Source organism: Hippopotamus amphibius, chromosome 1 (assembly GCF_030028045.1).
Source record: "Hippopotamus amphibius kiboko isolate mHipAmp2 chromosome 1, mHipAmp2.hap2, whole genome shotgun sequence".
Classification (NCBI taxonomy): Eukaryota; Metazoa; Chordata; class Mammalia; order Artiodactyla; family Hippopotamidae; genus Hippopotamus; species Hippopotamus amphibius.
This window is the reverse complement of record NC_080186.1, coordinates 97,450,949-97,470,226: the sequence shown is the minus strand read 5'-3', so window position 1 is coordinate 97,470,226 and position 19,278 is coordinate 97,450,949. Positions and strand designations below refer to the sequence as shown.

Sequence of the window (19,278 nt, the reverse complement as noted above, 5' to 3'; positions counted from 1 at the left end):
GAGAATTCCCATTTTCTTTTTTGGATAGCATAGTACCATGGTTTTTCATGGTGCTTAATGAGTTGTTCCTCTGCTTGCACTTTTGAAGTAGCAAACATCTTTTGCATTTATGTAAAGCTCTTTTCACTTTGATTCTAACAATTCAACGGGTTGGTTATTATACGCCTTTTTTTTTTTTTCCAGTAGGTAATACCACAGCACAAGTTTTGGGTTTCTCTTACCTGCACTGCCTCTGGCTATGTTTGAAAATTGACTTTTCATCCTCCACCACCTCTGACAGAGATGTCTCTGGTGCCCTTACTGCTTTGCCTCAAGGACCCCTGGTGCCTTGCTGCTGCCAATGTTGCTGTTGTGGCCAGGAGCATCAGGATGGTGGGCACCTCCACTGGGTCCAGGGTTGCCTGGGTGGTGAGCAATATTGCCACAGTGAGGGCAGAGGGATGTAGGGTGGTTATGGTGTGATGGGTACCTTTGCTGCATCTGGGATTGTCAAATGCAAGAGTGCTAGAGTCCAGGCACCACCAGAAGTAGAGGGACTGAGGTCATGGACTGATGATGCCTGGTTCCCTGCATCTGGGGTTTTGCTGCAGTCGGGAGGCCCGATTTGCATGTGCTGCCTTCCCTATTACTACTGGGTCCTCTGGAACTGCTGGCTCAGGGAGTCAGGATTACAAATACCACCTCTGCTGTTCTCCCAATTCCACCATCTATATTTGTTCCAATCTACTTGTCTTCAGATGTACAGATGCGTGGATTTCTCCAGACTCCTGGTGTGTTGGACCAGAGGAAGCTTTGTTGAGTTATGAACATTTTGTTTGTTGTAGATTGAAGAGGGGAGACCAACAGAGTGTCTCATTCTACCATGATATTGACGTCACCCCTGATCTTCTTTTTTCTAGCATGGCATGTTCATTCCACCTCAAGGACTTTGTACTTGCTGCACCTCTGCACTTTCCCAAGATCTCAAAATGACTGCTTCTTCTCTAATATCAAGGCTCATCTCATATGGTCTCTCTGCAGGGAGGCCTTCCTGGACTGCTCAAGCTAAAAGAGGATCCTCCCTTGGTCACTTTCTATCTCTGTTTCACTTTCCTCATTTCTTTCTTTCCTTTTCTTTCTTTCTTTCTTTTTTCTTTTTTTTTTTTTTTTTGGCTAATTTATTGCTTAAGACTCCCATCAGCAAAATAGAATCCCCATAAGGCTGAAGTCTTTATGTTATTTACCCCTATATCTTTAGTACCTAGAACATTATCTGGCACATAACAAAGAATCAAGAAATGTTGTGGGCTCATTACCCAGACAGCTGCATGTGCCTCATCATTACCACCAGTCCTGCCATCTACCATGAGAACACTGAGGTCTGTGTCCAAGGAGGCAGGAAACATAGTAGTTAGGACTGTGAACTCTTTTGGATCTGGCTTCGCAACTTATTAGCTGTGAGATATTACACAGGTTATTCGGTTTCTTGGATTAATATCATCTTCCTCATAAAGCTGCTGGGAGAATTAAAAAATAAAATTCATGTAACACACTTAGAACAGAATTTGACATTCAGTAAGATGCCAGACAATAGCAGCCATTTTATTCTTATTAGATTACTCAGGAATCTCTTAGTTGCAAATAGAAGAAACAAACTTAAGCTGGCTTATGTAGCAACGAGGAATTTATTCTATAGTTATAGGAGTGTTTCACAGCACCCAAAGGCAGAAATGCATCTGGGCCTCAGGGAGGAGCTAGAATGAAGAGCTGGAAAGCCATTGATCAATGTCCTCTCTCCATCTCACATCGTGACTTTCTCCATTGCTCCCCCTTAGTCCTCTTGCTCTGCATTCAGGGCAACATTCCCTTCTCCTCAGTTTCTCACTACAGATCCTGAACTTACATGTTATAGGCACAACCACTCTCAGGGACTGACAGCCATTCCTTATTCTTTGTTGCAGATTCCAAGGGTGATAATCTGATTAGCCCTCTTGAGTATGATGTCTACCCCAGTCAATCAGCCACACCAAGGGAGGAGATGATGCAGTACAACTACAGCTGCTTGACCACTACTATGGTTTCAAGGAAGGAACATGTGCTTTTCCTCCTGAGAAAGGCAGACATCCCCAAAGGAGTCCACTGCATCGATCTTCCCAATGCTGCCAATTCATGGGGGCTGGGCCAGCTCTGGGACCTCAGCAGACATGGCCTTCTGAGGGAATGCCCTGGCCTTCTGTTCCTTGAGCATACCAAACAGGCCTGTGCCCCAGAGTCAGCCAGAATCACTTTGGCTCTCTACTGAAAACAGTCACAGCGCTACAGACCTGTCTTCTTCATGTCCTCATCCCATGCCAACACCAAACATTCAGACATTTCCTCCTGACAGCCTCCAACCTTCTTACAGATCAACCTGAGCAAATAGAAGACTTGTGGGGTTGTTGGCACCACCACTTCCTCACACACTCTCTTCTGCCACTCCACCCCCACGCACAGCCTGTATTTTCACTTCCAGGAAGATCTCCACCTGAATTACTTAAAACCAAGGATGCTCATGTTGTGACGGGTGGATTTTATTGCAGAACTCTAGGTAGGAGCAAGGTGTGCTAAGCAAAGGAGACTGTTCAAGCACCCTAAGGAATGGAGACACAGGTCAGATTTATGCCCAGTTGCAGCACTGACAGCTGGTGTCAAAGACAAGCCCGGCCTGGCAACTCTGTTGGTATGTGATTCCATTTGCGCAGTGCCAGAAGGCATTTCTGTTATCTGCCACAGGGTAGAGGCCATCAGCTTTGTCAGCACAGTATCCGCTCTCCCCAGAGCTGCCTCCAGAGCTGCTGCTCCCACTTCCACTCCCACTTCCACTTCCAGTACTGCTGTTGGGCTCCCTGGGCTGAGGGGAGGTGGTGCAACCTGAAACAGCATGAAGAGCAGACTCGTGGACCAGGCAGAGGCTCTTAGATTCACCTAGAGGTGAAGAACTAGCAGACCTGGGTGAGATCTGGAGGTGGAGTGCAGTTCGCTCTGGGTCCCTGCAACTGAGACGCTCACAAGTCAACTCCATACTTAGGAGTTAGGAATAGCCTAATTTAAAGCCAGCCTGTTTTTAAATTTTAAAAGTTCACTCATATGATGTTAAAATCATTTTTTAAAAATTTTACTGGGCACCCAGTATATGGGAAATGCTTTTCAAGGATCTGGGTATAAGTGGTAAGCAAATAAGCTCTAAGAGAAAATCTGGACAAAATTTAGGGAATTGGTACTTCCTCTAAATTACAGATTAGAAATATGTCAGTACTGCTTAGGACTTCTTGTTCAATCTTCCCAGGCAGGCTGAAGGAGACTTTTAATAAGGGCTTCAAAGAAAAGTAAATGCTTATATTGAGGGTCAGCCTAATTTCTTGAGGATTTTCCACAGCTTTAAGCTTTAGTAGACCTGGAAAAACCACCCATAGGCCTGGTTTCTCATCGGAATATAAAATTCCTGGTGCGGACATTCAAGGGTAAGGAAAGAATGTAGCACCTCTCTCTTAGCCAGGCAAGAACAGTGAGGTGAAATGGGAAAAGACTCCCAGAGGCAAAGGGGGTGGGAAGATGTTAGGGTGCATTTTGAGTTGGAAAAGGAGCATTTATACACCCTGGATATCCCCCCGCTGTCACTTACTTTCACTCTTTAGACCAAGAGCATCCTTCAAGGTGTTGATTAGGGGGAACTTGCCCTGGTTGCAGAAAGAGCCTGTGAAGTCATCCAGGTCAATGGCCCAGACCATGGCACCTCCAAAGCTGTTCTGCTTAAGCCACTCAGCCTGTTTAAGGAAAGAAGACACAAGGAATCATTTTATTTCTTAAGACACATGGCTGAGCTCAAAGTACACTGGAGGGGCTGACCTTACCTTGATATTGAAGCTCTTGACATTGTCATAGCCAACCCACTCATTGCCCTTATAGGCATAGGGCACTTCCTGAGGGGTATCCCATGCCTGAGTGGCTCCATCTTTCAGGAAGGTGCAGATCTTTAAAAAGTCAAGAGATTCAAATCCTTTGAGTATGACTCCCATGAAAGAGAAAACATACACTCTCCTCTTTGATTTTTTCTGTCTTGTCTCCAACTGGGGTTTTCCTCAGATTTCTAATTATGAGTTTTTATTTGCAGTAAATGAGATCAAGTTGTTTTTGAAATACTCAGATGTTATAGCTACTCTGAGTGCTTGATTTTGAGAACCCACGTTAATATGGAAGATAGTTATTTAATTCCCTTTTGTGCTAACATAAATGACCTTAAGTATGTGGTCTGTTGTTTGAAAGGATATTGCACACTATAAATGTTCTTCATACTGGATTAGGTAAATGAATAGGTTACTTAAACACCCAAAGCATTTGGAGAAATATCTGCATTAAAGTAGGTAAGTAGTGGACAGAATAAACATTCAAGCTTTCTGCAGATTCTAGCACTAAGGCTACTGTGCAGGACAGAGCAATGAATTCACAGAATCTGAATTGTAAAGCCCAGCCTACTTACCTCATAGTAGGCCCAGAACCCAGCCTGCCTGGTGTAGGGCCCAGCAGGACCAGCACCAGATGTGGGGGCACCAATGCCATTGTTGGAAGGGTTGCTTAGGATGTAGTTGTGTCCATAGGTAGGGAATCCAACGAGGAGCTTTTCAGCTGGGGCCCCGGTGTTCTTCCAGTAGTTCATGGCATAATCCTGAAAAGGTAGCAGGTGAGCTAGAGGCCCGCCCAGCTAATGACCCAATGTTTAGTTATGCTAGTGCACTGACCTATCAGGAAAAATTGAATGATGCTAATGACAGCTAGATTAGTTAATATTTTTCAAAACATTTTGATGAGGTTATAGTTAATGAGATGTGATCTGTCACTTTCAAGAGAGTTATCCAAAAGAGACTTTTGCAGAATTTATGTTTGTTTTATCCCTGAATCTCCACACTGTGGGACTCACCACATTGAGGTAAGCATTGCTGCCAGTGTCAGTTGGGTGTTTGTAGAGGGGGCTGTTCTCTCCAGTGTAGCCCTCCCATGGGCCATGGAAGTCATAAGTCATAACATGGATGTAATCTAGGGACCTGAGGTGGGATAAAGGGTTTAAAAGCATTTCCAATGGTTATTTCCCACACCTGTGCATGCAAAAGAAACCACTTCGATTGCCCCCTAAACAAAGTCCCTGAATGGCAAGATAGACTAAGGACAAGTCTATCTTGCAAAAGTGATACCCATAGAAGTTTGAGGATAAGGTGAGTCACTCACTGGGATAGCTGGGGAATCTCATAGCCAGACTCGATGTTGGAGATGCCAGCAGCTACTGCAGCGGTGACCAGCAACCTAGACATGTTGGTTTGCTTGGCCTCCTGCTCAAAAGCTTCACGCGTTTCCTAAAGAATAATCAGGTTTAGTAGGGCATCTATGAAACTGATTTCAGCTCCTTAAATATTATTCAATATGTATTTGTATAATGCTTTTCTTTTCCAAAGTGCTTTCGCATATTTGATCTTACTTATTTCCCAATATCCCTATAAAGTAGACAGAATTGATGGTATTAATTTTATAGACAATATGCATAGAAGTTAGAAAATTTCACCAAACTCTCACAGCCTCTAGAACGTTAGTAGATAGGTCATGACCAAAACCCAGGTCTCAGATGACCAGTCAGAACTCTGTTTTTATCCCTACACTTTGAAGTTACAGTTGCTGCAATAACCTCTATCCAGCTTTCTGCAGCGTATAAATTCACTTCCCTTCGTCCAACAAATGAGCTACTTTATAAGACTGACATCCCATCAAAGAAATGCTGAATTGGCCGATGAGGAAGCTGGTAATAGCCAGGTGATGGGTTTCCTTTCAATGCTAGAGGTTAATCCACCTTTATTTTGTGTGACACTAATCTTACACAGAGCACTGGATTTGGTTTTCATAATTGCATTTTTAGGGTGTATCAGAGTGTGTCCCAGCGAAGAGTGGGTTTGAAAATTGCTCTGTGGGTACTTGTTAAAGGAACTAGGTCATTTAACTAGAAGAAGAAAAATTATAAGCAAGATATAGCCATCTTCAAATATTGAACAAATATATCCCCAAATGTGCAGCTTCACTCTATGGTACTTCAGTGGGCAGAACCAGAACCACTAACAGGAAGTTATTAATTATGACTAGAGGCATGTATTAACTAAAAATATAGATGTTCTTTTTGATCTCTAGAGCTGTTCCATAAGCAAGTAGATTGATTTTTCTACCAGTGAGTTACTTAATATTGAAAGTATTGGGGGCTGCCTGACAATCTGGTATCCAGATTGTGTAGGAAAAAACCCTGTCTCGAGGGAGGGTAAATCTAATAGCCATTCTTGGCTTCTCTCACTCCATTCATTTTTCCTTGGTGACCTCTTAGTTATCTGCCTTTGCTGATGACATCAATACAGTATATCAAATCAAGTCCTTTGTCCTGAACTCCGGCTTGGCATTCATCCAATATCTATTCATCCAGTGTCTATTGGGCATCCCTATAGGATGTCCTACAGATTCCTCTCACTCATCATGTTCAAAGACAAATTAATGAGTCCTTCTGCTTGCTCTGAATCTACTCTTCTTCCTGTATTTACCATCTTAATGAGTAGAACCAGAGTCAAACCAGTTGTCAAGGTCAGAAAACTGGAAGTGCTCTCTTTTTCCACTTCCAGCTACTCTCCAACTCCTATTGATTCCCCCCCTCCTAATATCTCTTGTATACTTCCTCTTTCTGTCCTCACTGTTAGGGTCTTTGTTCAGGCCCTCAGCATCTCTTGCTTGCTTTATTGCAATAGCCTCCTAACTCTATTCCTGGCTCCTTACCTTCTTCTAATTTATCCTCCGTGGTTAAAGCCACAGTGATCCTTCTAAAACATGAGTTTTTTCATGCCTCTCTGTTACTTGAAAATCCTTCAAAGTTGCCTTGAGTGTAAAGTCCAAATTCCTTCATATAATATACAAGTCCCGCATGATGTGATTCTTGTCACCTGTGTACCTCATTACCCATCACCCACTTACCTGCTCACACAGAGCTACATGCCTTCATCTGTGCAGTTCCCATCTTCACTTAATTGGTTAACACCACTTTCAAGACTGAGCTCCTCTCGATCCTGCCCCAGGGCAGAATTAGGTACCTTCTCTCTGCGCTGCTTTTGCATTCTGAATAGCTCTATCATGACATTGACCTAAGTGTACTGTGATTGTTGGTTATTTTTCAGGCTTCCACCTAAGATTGTGTATTCCTTGAAGCCAAGGGTTGTGTCTTATTCTTCTCTTTAGCCTGACACTTAACGCAGGGTCTGGGATGGGGTAAGTGCTCAACAATAATAGGCAGTCTAGTATGAAGGTTAGAAGCAGTGGGCTTTGTATTCAGACTACATGAGTAGTTATGACACTTATTAGTTGTGTGATATTAGGCAAGTTACTTAAACTCTCTCTTTCTTAGCTTCCTCATCTGTAAAATGAAGATTATGATACTTACAGTACCTATATCATAGAGTCGACATGAAGATGAAATGAGTTATGATTTTAAAAACAGCTTGCAGAATTGTGCCTGGCACATACCACAGATAATGTCGCTATTATTATTATTAAATGCTGTTGAAAGCAGGCATGATATCTAAGAATCTTTGCATAACTCCAAACTCCAGTTGTTTTCCTCTGGAACCACCAGATTCTCCTTGAAAAGAACAGGCTTTGGATTTTCTTGGGCTAAACACTGCCACCTCCCTCCTCACCTGCACCAAGACAGTGAAGAGATGCTTGTCCTGAGAAGGGCTTCCACGAGAGCCAGGATACTCCCAATCATAGTCCAGCCCATCAAATCCATACTGGCGCAGGAATTTGATGGCTGAAGAAATGAAAGTCTTGCGGTTCTCCGGAGTGGAAACCATGGCAGTGAAACTGAGGGAGATCCAAAGAAGGCAGGATGAGGCTGTGGTGGTCCCAACACTTTGTTGTAAAGTCAAACTCCCATATTTCTGCCTCAGAGCTTTGCACCAGGACCCAGAGCCCAGATAAAAGTATGCTCCTGGTCGTCTCTTGTCCTTGCTTTGCAATTACTTCTCTGCCAGCCATGGTACCACCACGTTCTCCTTGTTTTGTTATCCACCCAACTCTGATCTTTCTCCCAAATTGTACCTGGTGCTTCGAACATCTGTCTACCTTGGCTCACTGTGTTGTCTCTCCAAAAGTCCCTGAAGTTTGTTTACCCTCAAAGAAGTCTAAGTGCTATAACACTCTCCTCAGGAGTTGTGCTCCTGAAATACTTTAAGAAGAGGTTGTTTTGAAATCTCAGTAACTAAACCTCTGTGAGTGCAGTCCCAGAATATCCATCTAAATGTAAACATACAAAATAAATTGTGTTCTACTTAATTTTGAAATCCTGGTGTAGTAATTTATTGAAGTAGCGTATTTGTTAATGTATATCCTTAATATCCTGTCTCAGGTTGTGAAAGCTGAAGGGACATAGGTCTCATTGGGCTAACTTGTTTTCCATGAGAAATGAACACCAGGCTCTGTCATAGACACTTACCGGGCAGTTCCAAAATTCCAGCCTCCAATGGCCAGGAGAGTTTTCAGCTGGCTGTTCCTGTAATGCAAAGGACAGAAAAGAAAAACTTCAAAATCCATGAGTCCCTCAACTTAAAATAATATTGCTTTGGTGTCGGGCCTGGTCGGAAACTTTGATGTTGCCTTGATAAGATATTCTGTAGAACAATTTTCCTTCACTACTGAACACTTCCCTTATAAACATTATTTGTGGTATCATCATGAATGCACTCAGAGTTCTTTAGAAACATCTAAATTAAGGGACCGTGTTTTTTAAAAATAGGAATGTATTGGCAATTCTTACATTCTATGCCACCAGATGAAACTGTAAATGTGGCTTGAACATAATTCCTTTCTCAGACTCTATGATAAGGAATATAAATCAACTGGCTTAGAATCATGCACACTTTCTGGAACAGTGGTCCTCAAACCTCAGTTTAGATAAGAATGAAGTCCAAGGACCAGAGTTGGAGGACAACAGTAAAATTCCAGGTTTATCGCCCCTTTCTCAGATATTGTGATTCCGTTGGATTAGAGGTTGAGATTTTTATCCAGTGCCACATGTGATTTTGATGCATGGTCAAAGGATTACACTTTGAGAAATACCACTCTGAAGGGGTTTATTTCCTCTTAGGTGTCATACCTCAAATTCTACTGGCTGCATTCAAGACACTGCCACTACTGAAGGTAGCAATGGCTGGTAGCCTTACTTCTCCTGGATGTAACTAACTGAACAAACTAGAAAGTAAAAGATACCAGGGTTTTTGTTTGTTTTGTTTCCTCTTTACCCAAAACAGAACTCTGTTAAAATACAGCAAAGTCTGATTTCTTGGGCTCTGTTATGTCTACCCCTCAGGATCCTCTGCCCCCTGTTCTCTGATTCAAGTAGTGAAGATGGTTTGCAGTTTCCTGAGTCATCAAAGAAGATAATGACAGTGAAAGGAAGATATAGAACTACTGTTTTAATACCAGCTAGAGCAGGCAAGGTGCTCTGTTATCTGTAACCTCGATACTTAATTGTAGCTCCTGGACCAGAAGCATCAGCATCATCAGGAAGCTGGTTAGAAATACAGAGTCTTGGTTCCCACCTTGGACTCACTGGACATGAACTGCATGTTAAGAATGACTTGTTTGCACATTAATTAATGTTTGGTAAATACTGCCCTCAAAGATAGCAACTTAGATATTTGCCCATTCTCTTACTTGCTTTTCAGGCCATTGAAAGATTGGTAGAGAGTCACATCATTCCATTCAGTGGTGGTGATCTCGTTGTTGCTCATCCCAGCAAAGGCATAGATCAGGTGAGTACAGAGGAAGGGGTCGATGTTGTCAGGCTTGAAGCTTCCTGGGCCTGGCCGGTACTGGGCCCAGTTGCTGAAGTAGCATGTCAGCTGGTAGGCAGAACCTGAGGATAGTAATATGTAGGAATGATGGCCTGAGTTAGGTGCCACTGAAATGTCTATATATTTTAGCCCTTCCTCTGTTTCCCTCTTTTTGCCTCAGATGCCTAATCTCTGTGTAGGTGTGGTTAGTAGGAATACTCTTGCAAATAAGTTCAAAGCTTCTAATTTGGGAACTAGTCACTGACTTGCCATTTGGTTATTTTTAACTTTGACAGATTCACTTTAGGATCTTGGTTAAGCCTGGGAACCACTTAAGAAATGCCCAGTAGTCCTATGAAGCCCAGTGAATGCCAGCTTACATCTCTCAAGTGGTCATGCTGAAGAGAAGAACAATGGCAGCCAATACAAAATAATAGATTCTCCCAACATCAAACCCCTCTGTCTGTGAAGAAGACAGGATCTTTCTTTCCTAGTACAGCTTATCTCTTGATATGCTTTTTAAAATGTAATATTGGAATATGAAAATATCACATGTAATTTATTAAGTGGACATTGCATTATGAATAATTTATAGCGATTTGAGGTTTATAGTAGGAAAAGATCATGTCAAGGATAAAATACAGAGTCCATGGCTTACCTAGCTGGGCATTCAACAGAAGAGCCAGACCTAGGGAGAAAGAAAAAACATATATTCTGAACCAATTGTCTATACCTTGTAGGATATAATTCGAAGGCCTTGGGTACCATCCTATGGGTCATATGTTTTAACAGCCCAAGTGGCACTTAGGGGTTATGTCAAAGAGTAGGGCTTTCAGTGACAGCACCAATAAATCTGTACTTCCCTTCTCTTTATCAAAAATGAGCATGGTTCCCTCTTCTTCCACCTTCCATGTCAGTAACAAATGTTGTGGAAGGCAGAGTTGGAAGTCTGCTATCTATGGAAGATCTACTCTACTCAACGACTACACACCTATCCATGCTTCATCACCCCTTAACTGGGATGAATACAGGCTTCACACAGAAATCATCCTCTAAATCAGTGAATTCAGTATCTCTTGGAGCCTTTGCATGTTCTTAAATCAACTTTAAGAACACTTACAGTAGAAGGGAAGAACTAGAAACTGTGAGGTAAGACTCCAGGTGCTGTTTCCTGGCTTCTAGCAGAGCACTTTGATCTGATTATTTTATAAATTGGGTAAAAGTTTCATTTGGAGAAGGTTCTGAAGCTACAAAATTTTTGTAAATCACAGCTCTAGAGCAACTAATAAGCTATGGATACAACTTGGCTCTAAACGATGTATTGAATCAACCCCTTTAAATGATTGAATTTCTAACTGACATTTTCATAATACATCATCAACTCTGTAAGCATATCCTATAAGGATAAAAGAGAAACAATTCTGAAAACAGTAGAACAAAGATAACTTTCATAACTCTCTCTCAGTTCCTGCTGATTTTCATCTTTGAAAAAGATAGACCACAAACACAAACATGTAAATAAAAATAATACCAATTAAAATGAGGTGGTGCAGGAAGAGGAATGAGAGAAATTGGGAACAACCTAACAAGAAATGGGAGAGTAAGACAAGCATGGGAAGAACACTAGCTTTTCGTTTAGGATGATGCTTGTGCCATCAGTGAAGGTAGAAATGCTGCCAGAGTCAACTGAGATTAAGAGAATCAGAAGTAGACTTATTTGTGTATGTCAGGATTCTCTTGGAAATTTGAAATGATGAAAGAAAAATAGAAAAGCATAGAGATGTGTGTGTGAAGACTATTTCATGCCTATCAGATGCAAAGAGAAAAAGACATCAGGTAAGAATGGGCCTGTATCTCCACAGACTCACCTGTGAGGAGAATAAGCTTTGCCATAGTTGCCGTCAGTACTGGTCTAGCAGAGCCTGGATTTTCTTTTTATACCATCTGAGTACCAGGTTATCACAAAGGATATCTTCCAGGTGGAGAGCATTTAACCCAGATGTGTATATAGCTAATCAGTGAGTCAAGAGGTTTCCTCCCCTACAAACACCACTTTGTGGACCTCCAACCTGCACAAAAGGTGGTGCAGCCCTCGCCACCACCTTCTCTGCTCACTAAAGACAAAATGTCATCTCTCCTAACAGAGTGGTAGAGATCATGACCATGAAAAACATCAGCTTAATAGTTTTTTGGCAATTCTTAGGGTTCATAAACATCTGTTTAAACATTGTGGCTTTCATGCCTGTGAACATTTCGTACCTAGCATTCGAAGCACATCTTTATTGGAAAATAAACAATAAAAACCCTCTGAAGATATTAGCTGCTCTTAAACCTTTCTTCTTCATGGACTTACTCATACATAATTTGTACAGTCAGTGGTTAAGGAACTTTCATCTTTTAAGTGCGACTTTATGAACATTCTACCTACACCTGTTTTTTGGAATGATCTTAGTCATGATTATACGATAATTTTATCTAAGAATGTATGAGTCCCAAAAGGTACCCTCTGGAGCTCCATGAGAACTCTCTAATCCATAGTTCCAAACTACATCCAGAAAACATTTAAAAATTTTTTGTGCTGCTGATGGAGAGAGATGATGGTGATGATACCGAAGAGTTCCTTTTAATAGAAATATTTGTGCCTTTCTGCCTGTGAATGCCGCCGAGTAAGCATCGTTGACGTCTCCCCCTTCACTGCTGTCATGTCTAAGTCAGAGTCTCCCAGAGAGCCTGAACAGCTGCAGAAGATTTTCATCAGAGGTTTGAGCTTTGAAACAACCGAAGAAAGTCTGAGGAGCTGTTTTGAACAATGGGGAATTCTCACACTCTGTGTGGTAATGAGGGATCCCACACCAAGCACTCCAGAGGCTTCGGGTTTGTCACATATGCCACTGTGGAGGAGGTTGATGTGGCCATGAATGCAAGGCTCCACACAGTGGATGGAAGAATTGTGGAACCAAAGAGGGCCATCTCAAGAAAAGATTCTCCAAGACCTGGTGCCCACTTAACTGTGAAAAAGATTTTTGTTGATGGCATTAAAGAAGACATTGAGGAACATCACCTAAAATGTTATTTTGAACAGTATAGGAAAATTGAAGTGATTGAAATTATGACTGACCGAGGCAGTGGCAAAAAGAGAGGTTTGTTTTTGTAACCTTTGATGATCATGACTCCGTAGACAAGACTGTCATTCAGAAATACCACACTGTGACTGGCCACCACTGTGAAGTGAGGAAAGCCTTATCCAAGCAAGAGATGGCTAGTGCTTCATCCAGCCAAAGAGGTCGAAATGGTTCTGGAAACTTTGGTGATGATTGTGGAGGTGGTTTTGGTGGGAATGACAAATTTGGCCATCGAGGAAACCTCAGTGGTCAAGGTGGCTTCGGTGGCAGCTGCGGTCGTGGTGGATATGGTAGCAGTGGGGATGATATAATGCATTTGGTAATGATGGAAGCAGTTTTGGAGGTGGTGGAAGCTACAATGATTTTGGCAATTACAACAATCAATCTTCAAATTTTGGACCCATGGAAGGAGCAAACTTTAGAGGCAGAAGTTCTGGCCCCTGTGGTGGTGGAGGCCAATACTTTGCCAAACCACAAAACCAAGGTGGCTATGGTGGTTCCAGCAGCAGCAGTAGCTATGGCAGTAGCAGAAGGTTTTAATTACTGCCAGGAAACAAAGGTTAGCAGGAGAGGAGAGCCAGAGAAGTGAGAGGGAAGCTACAGTTTACAACAGATTTGTGAACTCAGCCAAGCACAGTGGTGGCAGGGCCTGACTGCTACAAAGAAGACATGTTTTAGACAATACTCATGTGTATGGGCAAAAAAAAAAAAAACCTCAAGGACTGTATTTGTGACTAATTGCATAATAGGTTATTTTAGTTTCTGTTCTGTGGAAAGTATAAATCATCCCAACAAAGAGTTTTAATATAGTTTTTTCTTTGCACCCATGCTGTTGATTGCTAAATGTCAGTCTGATCATGACGCTGAACAAATGTGTCTTTAAAAAAGAAAAAGAAAAGAAAGAAAAAGAAATATTTGCATTTTGACCATTTATAGAATTTTGTTTAAAATTAATTCCAACATACCTTTCCAAACTTTATCCACTACTATTTTCCAAAAAAAAATTCCGCTTCAGCCAAAATGGTCTATTCATTGTCCCCGAACACGTCTTGCATGCCTTGGCTCACACTATCTCTCTACTATCTGCCTGTAATGTCTTCTACCCCAGTATTGCAGTTCTTCAAAGCCCACTTCAGATCCTCTCTTTGAAGCTCAATGAGCTCTCCTTCCTCTGAAATACTTTATGTCCTCTAGTACATATTGTCTGTTCTTGCTTGTATGGTACTGTCTTCTGACAGTACCTGGAAAGCAGTTGGTGGACATATGGGTGCCCATCATGGGATGTTGACACCTTAGCAGACTTACTGTAAATATACACTGATTTTTGTTTGTAATCACATTTAGAAACTAAATTGTGTCTATTCACCGAATGATAAGTAGGTCCTGGGTGTTTGGTTCCCACTCGTAGGACCAGAGAGAGTCTGGTAAAAGTGCTTCCAGGCAGGTTTTCAGTCATAAAAATAATATCAACAGACACTACAAGCACCTGCTATGTGCCAGAGATTGTTCTTGGTGTTTATGTTACTAAGAATTTATTTTTTCCAAGTGACTAAAGCCAACTCTAACAAGCATGAATCACTATATTGGGAGAATATAAGGAAGCTCACAGAATCAAAGATGAGACTATAGGACCTGCTTCTGATTATGACAGAAATCACATTTCTTGGGGGAGCAAAGTGGGAGGAGCATATAGGACAAATAAGTTCCAATTTTACTTTTTATCTATGCATCATTCCACACAAGAATCAAAGTCCTGAGAGAAATAGTCTGTGTAGCTTTGAGTTTGAACCAGTCCATGGCTTAGGGAAAGGACACAGGGCACTTGGATTTAAATTTCCATCCGGATTGGCCACAAAACGAAATACTAACAGAATGGAGAGTGAATACTGAGTGAGTGAACAACAATGAATGCTCGTCAGAGGGCTCTACTTCCTTATCTTACTTAGCCAGAGAAAGGATTATTACTGTCACCTCAACTTTGTAAATGAAAAAATTGGTCAAAGAAATCTTAAGCACCAGGTCCAAGATTCAGTGCCAAGACCCAGGGCATCCAGAATGGAAATTTGCTAATATTTACAGTGTGTTGCTTCCTTATATTAAAAGAAGTGGGCTAGTTGGTGGCCTAGGTTGAACTCAGAAAGGCATTTCCGTGAGGTACCCAGGAGAATATGGTTGAGACACAGTGTCAGAATTGCATCAAATCAAGATTAAGTCAGAGACATGCAAAAATAAGCAGCAAGACCAGTAGTCCCAGATTTATCCTATTTGGCACTATCAAGTCTAGCTGCTGTTTAGATTTAGCGAGATATTTTCTATTGAATTTGGCTCTCCTGGCCCTGTATAAATGACCTGCAGATAAAACATCCCTACTAATATCTCCTTAGGAACTCCAACTGAATCCCGGTCAAACTTGCCTTCCATCTGAGTACTTGAGTGTTGGAAAGAATTACCAGCATCATAAGTTTATAGAATAATAAAGGTTTAAAAGTGTTGGCATTATGTATCTTTTCATATTATTCAATTTTTTTCAATAATCCTATATTGGAGGGGAGGAAAGATGATGGTAAAGGAGAAGGACGTAGAGTGCATCTCTCTCCATAGATGTATCAGAAATACATCAAAAGATGCAATAATTCCCACAGAAAACCAGCTGAACACTAGCAGAAGACCTTAGACACCAGAAAGGACTACAAGGTCCTGGCATAACTAAGTAGGATGGAAAAGAAAAAAAAAAGGAGAAAGAAGATGAGAGAAATAAATAGAGATGGGTCCTACACCCTGGGGCAAGTGGAGCTGAAACAGAGGAGAGATTACTGAATTTGTGGAAACACCCCTTATCTGATGGGGAAAGTCCCTCAGCACTATTTACAATAGCCAGGACATGGAAGCAACCTAAATGCCCATCAACAAATGAATGGATAAAGAAGATGTGGCACATATATACAATGGAATATTACTCAGCTATAAAAAGGGATGAGATGGAGCTATATGTAATGAGGTGGATAGACCTACAGTCTGTCATACAGAGTGAAGTAAGTCAGAAAGAGAAAGACAAATATTGTATGCTAACTCACATATACGGAATCTAAAAATGGTACTGATGAACTCAGTGACAAGAACAAGGACGCAGGTGCAGAGAATGGACTGGAGAACTCGAGGTTTCAGAGGGGGCGGGGGGTGAAGGGGAAGCTGAGAGGAAGCAAGAGAGTAGCACAGATATATATATACTACCAACTGTAAAATAGATAGCCAGTGGGAAGTTGTTGTATAACAAAGGGAGTCCAACTCGAGGATGGAAGATGCCTTAGAGGACTGGGACAGGGAGGGTGGGGGGGACTTGAGGGAGGGTGAGGGGGAACTCGAGGGAGGGAGGGAATATGGGGATATGCGTATAAAAACAGATGATTGAACTTGGTGTACCCCCCAAAACATAGTAAATAAATAAATAAAATTAAAAAAAAAAAAGAAACAGGGAATTTGATTGAATCAGAAGGGAGGCATTGGGGACTGTCCAAAGAGGGTGAAGCGGCTGATCAGTGGCAGATGGGAAAGAGTGAGATATACGCAGAGTATCTGTACCACGTCCCTGCATGTCCTGGACTGAGACGTGGGTTGACAACAGTAGAGGGGCTCTGGGAGCTGGAACATGGGAACCAGAGAACTGGCCCAGGGAGAGAACCATTGTTCGCAGTGGGGAGACAGACTGAGGGGACAGGAGAGAAGAAATCCACAGCATGGAATGCCTACCGTGGAAAACTGGGCTGCCGTGGTAGCAAAGCTACTGCAAGTCACAAGCAGGTGGGAGGAGCCACTGTTGTAGCCGCTCTCTCACCGCCTGTGATAAACAAAGGGGACCCCCTCTGGGCCTAGCTGTCCCAGTCAACAAGGGTTAGAGAAAGCCCCCTCAAGGGCTGACCTGGTGTACCTGCTGCGGAGAGCCAGAAGAAGTCGGCAAAGCGGGCCATCTCTGGAGGCATTCTGCTTACACCGGATCCCACCAACTTCCCTTTGCAATCGGCACTGCTGCCACCCCCAGGGCTCCTGTGATCCAAGTTGGGCGCTACTGCTGAGTCACACGCAGTGGGGAGGAGCCACTGTTGTAGCCTCTCTCTCAGTGCCTGCGATGAACAAAAGGACGCCCCCTCTGGGCCTGGCTGTCACAGTCAATGAGGGATAGAAAAAGCCCCCTCAAAGGCTGGCCTGGTGTGCTAGTTGCCAAGGCCAGAAGAAGTCAGCAGAGTGGGCCATCTCTGGAGACATTCCGCTTACACCCAAGCCCACCGGCTTCCCTGTACAATAGGCACTGTCGCTGCTGCCAGGGCTCCTGCGACCCAGGCAGGGCACTTCTGCTGACTCACACGCAGGGGAAGGAGCCACTATTGTACCCTCTCTCTGCCCACACACCAGTGCCTAAAGAGGAACAATAAAGGAAGCTCTGCCAGTCACAGCATAATACAAAAAGCCCCTGAGGGCTTGTCCTTGTTGGGGCTTGAGTGCAGGTTGGAAAAGAATTTCCAGACACTAAGCAATGTAGAAAAGAGCAGGTTTATTGAAAACAAGGAACAGAGAGGGTGGAAGGCGCTGAAAAAAAATCAGTGGGCTGACTTCCTGGCACATCAGGGAGAGCCAACCATCTCATGGGTTCTGAGCCAGCTTTTATAACCCCAAGAGAAAGAAAATTCCTGCTAGGAGAATGGCATTAATCAATTGGTCAGTTTGCCATAAAACAAAGGGTGTCGTTAGGTGAGAGGCCAGGATCCTATATGTTGAATACCTTCTCTAAGATGGGGTCATGTTATTAGCTAGCCTAAGTTAGGAAATATAGCCTAAGTTAGGAAATATAGCCTAAGTTAGGAAACATAGCCTAAGTTAGGAAACAAAAGTAGCTAGGGGGGTCAAGCTAACTCTGGAATTGAGTTGCTAGGCCATAAATTAACTCCAAATAGTAACTTTGGTTTAGGGCTCCACAGCCCTCAGGTGCCTTATGCAAGGCACCAGTAAAGAATCACACTAAGTTGCGGCGGCAGAGTTGGCAGCGGCTGCAGTGAGGGAGTTTGGTGCGATGTCTCACACCATTTTGCTGGTACAGCCTACCAAGAGGCCAGAAGGCAGAACTTATGCTGACTATGAATCTGTGAATAAGTGCATGGAAGGTGTTTGTAAAATGTATGAAGAACACCTGAAGAGAATGAATCCCAACAGCCCGTCTATCGCATATGATATCAGTCAGTTGTTTGATTTTATTGATGACCTGGCAGACCTCAGCTGCCTTGTTTACCGAGCTGATACCCAGACGTACCAGCCTTATAACAAAGACTGGATTAAAGAGAAGATCTATGTGCTCCTTCGTCGACAGGCCCAACAGGCCGGGAAATAGTTGAGTTTGGAAGCGTTAAGGGGATGGGGGTGGGCTTGGAACACAGGTGTGTACAGCGTGCTGTTGTGGAAGTTTTGTATTATAGTAATCCTGTTTCCATTTTGGTACACTCTAGCCAGGATTGAATGTGTTAGCTGAAAAGCGAGGATCTTCTTCAATCTGAAACCCCCTTTGTGCTCTTCTCTCCCTGCCCCCTTTTTTTAACTTAAACATTTTTATGATGACGTGGATTGGTTGGTTTTGTCAGTTAATGTTGGTTCCAGTCCTTCAAACTGTTATATCTGCTTTGTAACATTCACTGTACTAACCCTTCTTCAAATTGGGGTGGGGGGTGTGACGCAGTTTAGTTACACCCTCAAGACAAAGTCTTAGTGAAAAACAAATAAATGTTCTTTAGTTAAAAAAAAAAAAAGACTCACACTAAGGCCAGATTTCCTATACCCATGGCTGCTGGCATCCCTGCTCATTTGGTATCATCCCTGGGGATCCTGCAATCCAAGCAGGGTGCTGCTGTTGAGCCAAAGGCAGGGAGAAGAGCCACTATCAAAGCCTGTCTCTTCCCACACACCTGTGTCTGCACATGAACAGTAAAGGAAACGCTCAGTGAGGCAGACCAAAGAGCTCCAGGGAGCCTCAGAATCTGACTCTGGCAGTTAGACCACATGCAGAAGCAGGGACAAAGCCAAAGCTGAATACCAGGGATAGAGGACTAAGGAAGAGGTTCTAAAATCTTTCCTTCAGATATACACACTGCAGACTAAATCCCCGTGATTGGCTAGGTAGACCCTTTGTCTTTGTAATATCTGATTAGACAATGAATGTTCCCACAGATGAGAAAGGTCTAGCTCTGGCAGCTGTGGATGGTGGGAGCAAGCACATACAGGAATTGGGCCAGATCAGAGCCTAAGTGGACCCACAG

The 19,278-nt window shown here is 42.8% G+C and overlaps 2 protein-coding genes across 3 annotated transcripts; one reads left to right on the top strand and one right to left on the bottom strand.

Moving 5' to 3' along the window:
• Window positions 1-2,536: 2,536 nt before the first annotated feature.
• Window positions 2,537-17,029, bottom strand: CHIA (chitinase acidic). Of its 2 annotated transcripts, none has more exons than XM_057739607.1 (11): window positions 16,908-17,029; window positions 10,519-10,548; window positions 9,742-9,943; window positions 8,522-8,578; window positions 7,725-7,890; window positions 5,239-5,363; window positions 4,934-5,057; window positions 4,496-4,681; window positions 3,870-3,989; window positions 3,641-3,782; window positions 2,537-2,889 (listed from the first exon to the last, which is right to left on the bottom strand). In XM_057739607.1, the coding sequence occupies exons 1-11, from the start codon at window positions 16,957-16,959 to the stop codon at window positions 2,636-2,638; spliced, it is 1,458 nt and encodes a 485-aa protein (XP_057595590.1). In that variant the 5' UTR covers window positions 16,960-17,029; the 3' UTR covers window positions 2,537-2,635. The 2 variants fall into 2 exon arrangements, with proteins under 2 accessions (XP_057595590.1, XP_057595506.1); XM_057739523.1 differs by having other exon boundaries at window positions 16,899-17,020.
• A 985-nt stretch (window positions 17,030-18,014) lies between these two features.
• Window positions 18,015-18,771, top strand: LOC130856022 (enhancer of rudimentary homolog). The gene has a single exon (XM_057740223.1). The coding sequence runs from the start codon at window positions 18,045-18,047 to the stop codon at window positions 18,357-18,359; it is 315 nt and encodes a 104-aa protein (XP_057596206.1). The 5' UTR covers window positions 18,015-18,044; the 3' UTR covers window positions 18,360-18,771.
• The last annotated feature ends 507 nt before the right edge of the window (window positions 18,772-19,278 follow it).

Bases quoted from the DNA above. Each gene is read 5' to 3' on its own strand.
- CHIA (XM_057739523.1), bottom strand. From the start codon at position 16,959: ATGCCTCCAGAGATGGCCCGCTTTGCCGACTTCTTCTGGCTCTCCGCA. The intron at 5,364-7,724 runs GTGAGGAGGGAG...ATTATTCTTTAG, and splicing joins TCTTCACTGTCTTGGTGCAG to GAAACGCGTGAAGCTTTTGA. The intron at 2,890-3,640 runs GTAAGTGACAGC...ATGCTGTTTCAG, and splicing joins TCTTGGTCTAAAGAGTGAAA to GTTGCACCACCTCCCCTCAG.
- LOC130856022 (XM_057740223.1), top strand. From the start codon at position 18,045: ATGTCTCACACCATTTTGCTGGTACAGCCTACCAAGAGGCCAGAAGGC.